Raw genomic sequence first — 11,931 nt, 5'->3', positions numbered from 1 at the left:
TGGAATTCTGGGAGTTGAAGTCCACATGCCTTAAAATTGTCAAGGTTGAGAAACACTGCTCAAGACAGAACATGAAACGTTTGAAACTAGTTGCTACTGTCTTTTTCCAAGATGCTTAGTCTTGCCTGCAGAGTTACAATTTCCTGGTAACCTTTCTTCCAGTGACTGACCAGGCCCAACCTTGCTTCACTTTTCTGAGATCAGCCAAGGCTGGCTAGGTGTTGCCAATTGGCAAGCAAAAGAAATATGATCAACCTTAAATCAGCTGGGAGTATTTTTGTTCATCCTTTGATGTTGTATGCAAATAAGTGCAAGTTGATGACACAACAATGGGGAATGGAGTTCCAAAATACATAATTTCTTAAGTTATATCAGATTATATTGCCTTAAGGCTTAAGGCATCACGAACTGCTTACTTAGGTAATGTACTAAGTTCAGCAGTATATCACCATGGTAACAAAGCAAACATGCTTCAGATGCCAGGAAATAGAATACTGCAGTTGGATACAGTTGAATCTAAGTACTAAAACAAAGCTCAGGTAATGGCTTTCTTTGGATTAACTTTTCTAGGTCCTCAGGATCCCTTTCGTGATAAAAAACTATCATTACCAAAATATGAAGTGCCAGGTAAGGACATTATCTAAATAAAGTTAGAAAGGTTGTCTTTTTCTTTCTTAGGATTTATTAAGAGCTGTTATTCTGCATGCATACCTGTGCACCCTTCAAAAATTTAAAGCAATGTAACCATCGCTTACAAAATTACTGTATTCAGATCAGACAATGTATCATTAATTCCCAGAACCACAGTTCTGGGAGTAATCACAGTTGGTGCTATTCATCTTTCTAGGCTAGGGAGTCCGTGTTGTTAAAATGAGTTACTCACCAACATAAACTTTAAATTTGGAGCATAAGTACTGAGTATTCAATAATTTGTATGTCCATGACATGTTTTAAAAGGCGAGATTTCAACACAGAAAATATCAATCAAATTATATTGGTAAAATTGTTGTTCCTAGGCTGCAAGAAACAATTCTGAAATTCTACTATTTAATACTACATGTGCACACACACACACACACACACACACACACATTTATACATACATCTGTGCACTGAAATATTTTAGTGAACGAGAAAGTGGATGAGTTTCATTCTTCAACACAGATTTCAGTTTTTAATTATGAATACGTTGCTATTGCTAGTAACTATAGCTACCTTCCACATTTGTACTGGTGCAAAAAAGAAGGAGGGTCATTACTATTGCCCAGAGGATTATTGGCTGCCTTCTCTTCCCCCCAGACGAACTGTACAGTTCCTGTTGTCTTAGGAAAGCTCAAAATATTCTTAAAGATCCATCTCATCCCATTCTTTTTTTTGAACTATTATCATCTGGCAGACGGTACAGGAAAACAAAAACAAAGACAAATAGGTTGAAAAATAGTTTCTATCCCAGAGCTGTAACCATATTATATATCACAGTATACTGTGGTGCAACATTGAAGTGCAATATTAGGGGCAGCGCAATGGTGAATAGAATGTGAAGGATGTGTGTATATAATGTATGTTCTTATTTGTGGTTTTTATCTGTGTTTAGTGTGCACTGTGGACAGCACTTAATTTAGTTGTGAGTTATACAGTGACAATAAAGATATTCTATTCTATTCTATATATATATATATCTCAGAAAAAATTGTTAAATTTTAGATTATAAGTCTGTCAGACAAGGGGCTTTATTCAATGAAATTGATACTATATAGACCAGCAATAAAAGTGGCTAATCTATAGTGGATCATGTTAATTAACCCCCAATTTGAATATTACTATTTCATGAACATGTGGAACAGCATGACTAAATAATTATAGTTTTTAAAACCCTGCAATTGGAAGTCTAGGGGAAAGGATTTTAACCAGTATTTCCCCTCAACTCATGAGTTTGCTTCAAAATTGCAGTTGCACACAGGAGATTTTTTAGGTATATTTTCCGCTACTGCAATCTGGAATACTGCATCCAGAAACATCTGAAGAGTAAATATCTAGACTAGGCTTCAGACCAAAATATGAATATTATCTAGTACAGCTGTATTTCTGTTAAAATATATGCATTCCAAAAGTTGTTAATTGCCATAATGATACTATGGTCTTTATTTTATAATTAACATTTAAAAATGCCTTGAAAAAGTTAACTGTAATCTGAGTAGTGGTATAAACAGGTTTTCCAGACAGTCTCTTATTAATATTCTTACTTTAAGAAATGGTACAGGTAATCCCCAAGTTATGAGGGTTCACCTAGTGCCCAATTGAAGTTACGCGATAAGCGCCCCCTAGTTCTTATGAGCTAGTTCCCAAATCATGAATCATGCAGCACCACGGCCATCGTTCGACCATATGAACAACTGCAGAGCCTCTGCAACATTTACCCTATTTCCCCCCTCCCCACAACTGCTTTGCCCTTCCTTCCTACCGCTCCGGATTCACCTTGCAAAAATCCTCTCTGCCACGGTTTCTTTCCCTTTGAGGGAGAGAAGAGACAGCTTGGAAATGCTTTTTGCGCCGAGAATGGAAGTTTCTGGAGTCCATGATCTCGTGTGAGTGTTTGAAGTTGCACCAAATCACGGACTTCAGAAACTTTCATGCAAAAGGTGTTTGCAGTGCCTGTTTCCTGCTCCTGCCCCCAACTCCTCTCTGCCTTACGGCAGGCCCAAAGCCTTCAACTGAGGGAGAAGGCCAGGCTCCTCGCACCCACATCCAGCCTGCCAGAGCTCGCCGTGCCTGGGGAGGAAGTGACCCCATTGTCCCCGGAGCCTCAGAGGCCTCCTCCAAGTACTCTGGAATGGAGGCCGGGGGAGGTTTTTGGTAGGATCCAGGCCTCGGAGGCATCCTCCAGCCTGCTGCCGCCTGGAACGGAGGTTGGGGGTGGCTTCTGTTTCTGCTTCTTCTCCCCCGACCTCCGTTCCGGGCGGCAGTGACCTAGAGGAGGCCTCTGAGGCCTGGATCCAACCTCCGGAGGCACACAGAAGCCTCCCCTGGCCTCCTTTCTGGGGGCAGCAGCCGTCTGGCTCCGGAGGTGGGGGTAGTAGGAGGCAGGCACTGCAAACAGCACGAGAGTTCAGGCACCCATTTGCCGCAAAACAGGATTGGTGCCTGAACATGTGCAATATTACGGCACCCAGGAGCTTCCATTGACCAAAAGCAGAAACCGCGGTAGAGAGGAGATGTATTTTTTCAAGATGAGTCAGGTGCGGCAAGAAAAGAGGGGGAAGCATGAGGTATCTTAGTGGGTCGGGGAGACCTTGGGGGCCTGTTCCATCACTAGGCCCCCCCCCATGGCCTTCCCGACTCTGAGATATCTCGTGTGCACTTAACGAGCCACGTGCATCTTAATGAGCAGGGAGTGATCTCATTCGAGGTACGAGATTCGCTCCCATGAATTTTCGAGTTACGAATGGAATGGGCAGGCTCCATTGCATTCATAACTCGAGGACTACCTCTATTATATACTGCAACTTCAACATTGTTGAAGTATTACCATGTTTTCACGAAAATAAGACTGGGCCTAATATATTTTTGAGGGGACCAAAAGACCCATTAGATCTTATTTTCGGGAGATGTCTTATTTTGCAGCTGCCCGCCCGCTCCCTCCCACCATCTGCTTGCCCACGGCCGCAACGGCTTACAGGGCTTTCCAGGGCAGATGCACTTTTCGCCTGGATGGAGAAATGACAGAGACTGGAAACTTTGTCTACTCGCAAATGAAGCATTTTGAAATGGAGCGATTCACAAGCAGACGAAGCTTCCAGTCTCCCTCTGGGCAAAAAGTGTGCAGCGGAGCCAGACAGAGACATCGGGGGGGGGAGGCAAGCGATCCAGATGTGCTGTGTGGCTCACGGGAGGCTTGCACAGTGGCACTGGCAGCAGGCTGAGGCAGAGGCATGGTGGGAGGCAGGCGATCCCGATGCACCACCCACTCCGTCCCACCTTTTCTTGGCTTACTTGCAGCCAGGCCGGGGTCACCTGCCTCCCCCGTGCCTCTGCCTCCGCCTGCTGCCGATGCCACCATGCAAGCCTTCTGCGAGCCTCCCATGAGCCAGGTGGCTGTGCAACATGTCAGCATCACCTGCCTGCCCCCCGCCTCTGCGCTCGGACTTACCTGCACTGCGCCAAGGGGCCGGCAGGCTGCGGCTGCTGTCGGACACCATCGGTCCCCAGGCAGTCACTGCCTCTTGTGTGGCCATGCCGATCCCCCCCCCGGGCTTATTTTTGGGGTAGGACTTACATTAGACCCACCCTCCAAAATCAGGCTAGGGCTTATTTTCAGGGTGGGTCTTATTTTGGGGGAAACACGGGTATGAATAGTAAAAAAAATATATTTGTGTAACTTGCTCTGAATCTTGTCTGGGAATTGCTTTCTTACGGAGTGACATTTTTTTCTGTCCATCTCCAGTGGGAACAATCCCTCCGAAATTGGAACTTTTCTACCCAAAGCTCCCACCCATAGGACAATTTGGGTACAATGACGACACTGAATACCAGGGTAGCCATCAGAAATATCAAGAGGCTATCAAACAGAAGAGGCTCAAGAAATGTAGGTGAAGAAATACCAAGAGTCAGGTTTAAATCAAAGTTTCAGTAAATGCAGAAATGCTCACAGCAGGAACAGAGGAACCTATGATTCGTCAGAAGTTTAATCACAACTGGCATCATTTGTGATCGTGCAGCTTATTGGCCATGGGTGAAAGAACCCCATAATATCTGTAAGGCTGCTGGTTCCCTGTTCCCCCAGGGAATACACTGCAGAGGGGTAACCGTACTCACAATTGACAATATACTTCAAGTCTTTTGGGTTAAGAGCAACAGCGTGGACAGAGACAACATAGTTCAAGAGCATGCTAGGAGACAATGTGGACTGAACCAGAAGAAAACCAGATGGTCCCTGGGTTTCCTGTAGGAGAGCAAGTCCCAAAAGTCCATCTTGTAGCTCAGTCCTTCTGTATTCACTGCCAGCTATTTGTGCAGTGTGGGAAAGAGGCAAAAACCTTCACATTGACATTCACTTCCAGTTAATTGATCATTAAATAATTTAACAATCAGCTGCAATAGCCTATAAATAAGTCTTCTTTGAGCTGAGCTCAATTCCTGGTGACTTCGTGACGTATTCATAGCAGAGAAATGAAAATTGTTTGCCACCGTTTTCCTCCATACTACCCCTATTTTCTGGTAGTTTCTTATCCAAATACTAACCACCCCTGACTATTCTTAGCTTCCAAACCAGAAAAGGTTAACCAGGTGCTCTCATCTTTTAAAGCTACCCATAGATACCGGGTTGAATACTAATTTTTAGCCAGCTATTTGAAAAAAAATGAAACCATCACCATTAATACTAAAAGTATTAATGATGCCATACTAGGTCTAGCAAGTCTGGCAAAATACAGGAAAGAACAGCCCTGGATTTCCAGGGAATAAAGCAGTTAGATAAGAAACAGCAGGAGGGAGAAGGTCGCTTCAAATAGTAAAGCCATGCTTGGTCAAAGGCGGTTTTGTTTAGAGATCCTACCTTGCCTTGCGTACAGTGTTTAGGCCAGTGATGGCGAACCTTTTAGAGACCAAGTGCCCAAACTGCAACCCAAAACCCACTTATGCATCGATGGGTGCCGGGTGGGTGTGGCCCATTGGCTGGGTGTGGCCAATTGGGTGGGCGTGGCTGCAGTGGTAACGGCTGACTGGGTGGGGCTAAAAAGTTCAATCAATCAATTCCAACTTTGCAAGATCTTTTTTTTTCCGCGAGAAGTTGAAATTGACTGATTGATTGAAACTTTTTTTTTTGTACATGGCGGCGGAGGCCTAAAGCGAAAAGGTTTTATAAAACCCAGCTGAAGGCCTAGGACTGGGGCGACGGTGCGCGTGCCCACAGAGAGGGCTCTGAGTGCCACCTCTGGCACCCGTGCCATAGGTTCGCCACCGCTGGTTTAGGCCTTTTCCAAGCAATCAGAAGGCTTAATCTCTTTTGTAGACCCCAATCAAGAATACAGGGTACCACTGACTTGTGGACAAGATATTGGTTGGTGGCAGCCCAAGAATTCATCAATCAAGCCAGAAGATACATTACCTTGGATAAAGGTGCCAAGGTACCCACTGATGCGGAGTCCCATGACCAAGTAAGCATCCAGTGAACAGCAAAGAATTAATTCTTCCGTCTAGTCTAAAATGGGCACTCTAACTTCCTTCCCTTCATCTGAAACTGTTTCAGTATAATATGTGATTTAAGACTGCTTTTCACATTTTTTAGAGAAATCTAGTTAAGAGTCAAGGCCACGGTACTGGTAAGCTTAAGTTCATTAGTGAGCAGACAAGAAAGAGATAACTTGAATATATTGAGCCATGCATCTTGTTTTAATTCAATAGGAAGAAAAACTAGGTTCCCCCCCCCAATTAAATAGTTGCACAAAGATTAGAAAAATCCTCACCTCCAGACTTGGGGGGTGGGGGGTGTCATTTATGTGTGTTGTGCAGGTTTTTTTTTTAACAAGTAATATATTTCTTGGGGTAAAAAATGTATTTTTATCAGAAGCACGAAGGCCCATTTTCAGTGTTATGGTTATGTTAAGAGAGTGAATTATCAACAAAGGTAGGGTAAAAGACCAAATATGTAAGAAAGGCAAAAAAAACATATCATTTCTATTTGGGTAAAAAATACAGTTCAGACAGTGTAAGTTGTGCCAAACTGGTAATGTAGTGGCAAAGTGAAATTAACAAGTATATGTAATTAAAAGGACAATAACTTTCTGCACTGAAGTAGCAATTTCAGATTTGCCTTTAGTTTGACCGAGATGCTCAAATTAAGAGATATGTACTGAGAAGAGACCAGATTCAGACTGCTGCTTATCCTGTCACACATGCAGGAGTAACTAAATGCTTCTTGTCTATGGAGATTTTCAATCATCCAGGACCAGGTCATAGTTGTCCCAAAGGTGCTTTCTTGGTTTATTTTGGTTTTCAAGGAAAAAAACCAAGAAAGTCCACCTGTCTCTTGAAAAAGCATCTTTGGGACTAAATGCTTCTTGTGCTGCAACAAGAAGTCTTATATACAGTAGGCAATTCATTGACAGCATATCCATGAAATGCTTTTCTTAGCCTAATAGCCCTCTGACTAAATATGTTTCTCTCATCCCTATCATACTGTCCACCAGTTAAAAATGGGAAAAAGAGGAATTGTAACCGTTTATCTGTGAGCTTGTGCTTTAGAAGAGAGCTCCCCAACCGTTCCGGGTTGGCGGCCAGGAGGGAAAGGGAGGAGCAGGGAAATGTGTGCGTGCGCACGTGCGCAAGCAGGTGCACGCATGGTGGCGACACTAGAGCTGCACACATGTGCGAACAGGCCACTAGCGCCCGCGTGACGCTGGTGGCAGTGCGCACATTCGCCAACCATTCCGGTGGCCAACAGGCCCCAATACTGGGCTGTTGGAGACCTCTGAAGATACCGTAAACATTTGTTCTCAAAAGATACAGGTAGTCCTTGACCTAGGACTAATGGAGCCTGCTCATTATGGTCACCTGTTGTGATGGTTGTTAAGCAAGTTCACCTCACTAGATGACCCCTATTCTCCCTTATGTGGTCATTAAGCAGAGTGCCGCAGGAGAGGGGGAGGCCCTGGGAGGCCTAGTGCAGGAGCAGGCCTGCCTACCTCAGGCCTGCCCCACTCCTAGAGACACTCTGTGCTCCGCTTCCATCCCTCGGGGTCGCCACACCCCTACTATCCCACTCCACCAGATCCCCACAGGACTTTCCCCACCACCACCAGGTCCCTATAGGCCTTTGGCCTGTTTCCCTCTCTGCTGGGCCCCATATCTTCCTCCCCACCCACTGTCACTTTTCGTGCACTTACTTTTCAAACATGGTCCAGTGACGTTGAGGGACGGAGTAGCCTGCTTTCCTTCCCCAACGTGAGGTCCGGAGATCTTCAAAGGGTAAGTGCGTGATGGGTGACGGAAACTGGGGAGAAAGTCCAAGACCTGAGTGGACTCAGTGAGGAGAGAAAACAGGCCCAAGTTCTGCAGGGACCTAGCAGGGCACAATAGGGGGAGGAAGGTAGGCAGGGCAGATGCTGCAGCATCCTTGTAGTCTGTCATAAGGATGAAGGACCACAATGTAATTAGGATGAAGGACCACAAACAGAGGTAGGTGCCAGAGCACCCGTAACTTCAAAAAGGGGTCATAAATAGGTTCTGGGAGGAGGATCTGTCATAACTTCAAATAATAACTAAGCAAGGACTACCTGTACACAATTACAGAACAAACTTAAATTGTAGGCTAGAATAACTACATCAACTTCATGAGACTGTCCCAAAATTAAAGGGCTTCCTATCTTTTGCAGGAAAGCTGAGAGAATAACGTTGCTTTCATTCTTTTAAAAGGAAACTAGATTTCTTGCCTCTTAACTGCAAAGCTAGAACTCTCACAAAACCAACATTGCTTATATACATACTTAAAACTAGTTTAAAAGATTTATATGAGTATTTGTACTTTGGTAAACAAAGAACAATCCTGATTTAAATGTACTATATTTTGCTATTGCTTAAGGCTAATGTTGGATGATAGAACACCTCGGGTCCTGATTCCTTAAACCTACATTCACATAATCTACTTAACTAACCCATTTTCCGGGTTTAGATAAGACATCACCATAAACTGATGAAAAAGTCTGGGTTTGCACAACATGGCAAGTGACAAAAAAACCCCACCAAACTCTAGCAAAAGTTAAAATTGACCAAATTTAGCTTAATATACTGTATCGTACAATCAATTCATTATATCTAATTCAGCATGTTGTGTGGGAAAATGTATACAGGACAGCATTTTTTTCTGGATTGTAGCCAAGGGCTGTATGTCTGAATTCAAGGGAGGGAGATTGGGGGAAAAAAGAAGCATGTCAGAGCAGCTATTCCCAACCCCTATAATTATGCCCGATTCTTCTCACAACCAAGAAATTCAAACGAACTCCTTCTCCTAAGCAGCCCAAACCAGCAACAATTCTGTTTTGTTAAATCTGACCGTCAAAAAACGGTCACTGAGTGCACCTGCGCGGAAGGACCGCCAGGGGGCATAAGGCATGCCGAATAGCTTGCAAATCTGTGGTTTCCCATCACGATATTCTCGTGCGTGTGTACGTAGACATACACGTGCACTTTTCATCATACTACGGTGAGATAGAGGCTCTGCAAAAATGGAGGGGGGGGCATTGTTTCTGAGACCTCTTGACTCCCGTCTCATCAGCTGTCCATGCAAGGTATCTTAAGGGGGTAAATATCTACTCCGGAGAAGCGGAATACGGACCAGTATGTCTTACCGTAGCAAATGAACGAACAGCTGCTGGCACCGGGCTTTAAAAACACCCTTCGCCCGGATCCGACCCCAGCGGCTCAGCAAGTCGGAGCGATCTGAGTTGGGGCAGCGGCCAGGGTTAGGGGATCACATGACACCCGGGAGCCCTTAAAGAGGTACCGCGCCTGCGGGGAAGCGCTTCCTCCTTGGCTGGACTGAGTGCGGTGGGGTTGGCGGATCGGGTTTGTGAATGTAGGTTTAAGGAATCAGGAGCCGAGGTGTTCTATCATCCAACATTAGCCTTAAGCAACAGCAAAATATAGTACATTTAAATCAGGATTGCTCTTTGTTTACCAAAGTACAAATACTCATATAAATCTTTTAAACTAGTTTTAAGTACGTATATAAGCAATGTTGGTTTTGTGAGAGTTCTAGCTTTGCAGTTAAGAGGCAAGAAATCTAGTTTCCCTTTAAAAGAATGAAAGCAACGTTATTCTCTCAGCTTTCCTGCAAAAGATAGGAAGCCCTTTAATTTTGGGACAGTCTCATGTAGTTGATGTAGTTATTCTAGCCTACAATTTAAGTTTGTTCTGTAATTGAGTACAGGTAGTCCTTGCTTAGTTATCATTTGAAGTTATGACAGATCCTCCTCCCAGAATCTATTTATGACCCCTTTTTGAAGTAACTGGTGCTCCGGCACCTACCTCTGTTTGTGGTCCTTCATCCTTATTATACTATGGTCTTTCATCCTTATGACCAACTACAAGGATGCTGCAGCATCTGCCCTGCCTATGAAATCACTTGTCCCCTTTGGATGGGATTGACTTGCGGGGTACTGCCTTCCTTTTTATTAGCCCAAATATGATTTTCATTGCTCAGTGTTAAGTTTTAAAAAATACAAGTACAGAGATGTTCTGCAGAACAAATTCTCTTGGCACTGTTATATTTTGTTCTGTGAAACAGTGCACTTTAATGATTCTAGACTAAGAACAGGAAAAGGGAATTAACAATTCCATTTATTTTTTGGCTGTAGGTTTATAGACTACATGGCAGTCACTGATCCTCTCTTCAGCCTGTTCTGAGTGAAGGTTCCTGAAGCCTAAGAAGAAGCAGGAGAGCCGGTTGACTGGATAATAAGTGGAATTAACAAGTTTGTTCTCTCTCTGTCTCTCCTGTGAAAGGGAGAGGGAGACCTTTTTTTGGTGTTTCAATAAACCAGAGGAGAACACAATCCAGCCTCAGTCCAGGAGGAGGGATGTTTTTCCTGCATTAGAAGAAAAAGACATTTTCATAGCACATCACTCATTACAGCAATGATCCTTATTATTTACTTATCGTTTATCAAACTTATGCCCCCATCGTAGGGTGATGATTCTCAATGGTTTACAATGCATTCAGTGGAATAACATTTAAATATTGATGGCAGGGTTAAAACATTTTAATAGAAAAACAAAAAATGGTACAGGAAAAGATGGTTCAATGCCATCTTTACCCCATCAAATGTTTTAAGGTAGAAATGTGGATGGCGAGTTTTATAAAGTTTCAAAAAGATCAGACCATTCTCTCTGCTTTGCTGATTTCTGGTTTACTCTGTTGAGCCAACCTGCTGACAGTCAGACACTTGCTTCCCCATGACTACTAAGTCCATATGGTTTTAACAACAAAAGTAAACTTGGGTGTAAAATCATCTTGCAAGGAGACCATCTTTAGATAGTCAAATTGCAGGCTCACATTGCCCTTGCCCTCAAATGGCTGTATTTGCATGTTCTGTTCATTAATGTTTAAAAGTCTGTCAGCTCAGAAGCCCTTACCTGCACCATTGACTAAAGCATGGGTGTCAAACTTGATCGCATCACGTGATGTATCGTGACGTATCACAATGTTTTTTTTACCTTTGCGGAGCCAGGGTGGGTGTGGCCTGTGTGTGATGCATTTGGCCTGTGGGCCGTGCCAGTTTGACACCCCTGGACTAAAGGTAAAGTCTCTTACCTGGCAGAATAGAGGTATTAGGTGGGTCCTATGTTCATTGTATTTTAACGAGCAGGTAATCGTGCTCAAAATTATCAATTCTCACCATAGCCACAGATAATATCACCCAATCCCAAATACTCATTTGAATCAAGCTCAGTTCCTGATGACTTCATCAACTCGTCCATTTAATTGTCTTGGCAACAATATAGACATTATTTGTCCCTACCTTCTTTTGGATTATTTTCCCAATCAATCCAACAACCATACAATATCTTGGTAATCTCCCTTTCAAGGTCTACCAGAACCAACCCCACAAGTAATCAGCTAAGGCTGAAGTAGATCAGGGTTTTCCAAACAGTATTCTATAAAAACTGGATAGGGTTTCCATAAGAGATTAAAAGTGGTGGGTGGGAATTCACTTGAATACAACTGTGTTTCTCTGAAAAGCCTGGGTCTTATATTTATTTTTGGTCAAAAAGACCCATTAGGGCTTATTTTCGGGGGATGTCTTATTTTTTTACCACAAGGCCCAGCCCGGCTGGCGCCCTGCCCCACAGGTGACTCAGGTTTCCCTCGGTGGGGGAGGAAGGCTTTGGAAACTGCCTTTTCATTTACATTCATCATCAATATTGTAATCCGTCTCC

At 43.7% G+C, this 11,931-nt stretch overlaps 1 protein-coding gene across 1 annotated transcript; it reads left to right on the top strand.

Annotated features, from left to right (window-relative positions):
• Positions 1-490: 490 nt before the first annotated feature.
• Positions 491-10,872, top strand: TEX49 (testis expressed 49). Its single transcript, XM_029284849.1, has 4 exons — positions 491-627; positions 4,442-4,582; positions 6,008-6,152; positions 10,350-10,872. Exons 1-4 carry the CDS (start codon positions 543-545, stop codon positions 10,396-10,398), a joined length of 420 nt encoding a protein of 139 aa, XP_029140682.1. The 5' UTR covers positions 491-542; the 3' UTR covers positions 10,399-10,872.
• The last annotated feature ends 1,059 nt before the right edge of the window (positions 10,873-11,931 follow it).

The sequence above is a fragment of the Protobothrops mucrosquamatus genome, unplaced genomic scaffold (assembly GCF_001527695.2).
Source record: "Protobothrops mucrosquamatus isolate PMUCROS unplaced genomic scaffold, P.Mucros_1.0 scaffold1019, whole genome shotgun sequence".
Taxonomy (NCBI): Eukaryota; Metazoa; Chordata; class Lepidosauria; order Squamata; family Viperidae; genus Protobothrops; species Protobothrops mucrosquamatus.
The sequence above is the reverse complement of the archived record's forward strand: the minus strand, read 5'-3'. Positions and strand labels throughout refer to the sequence as shown.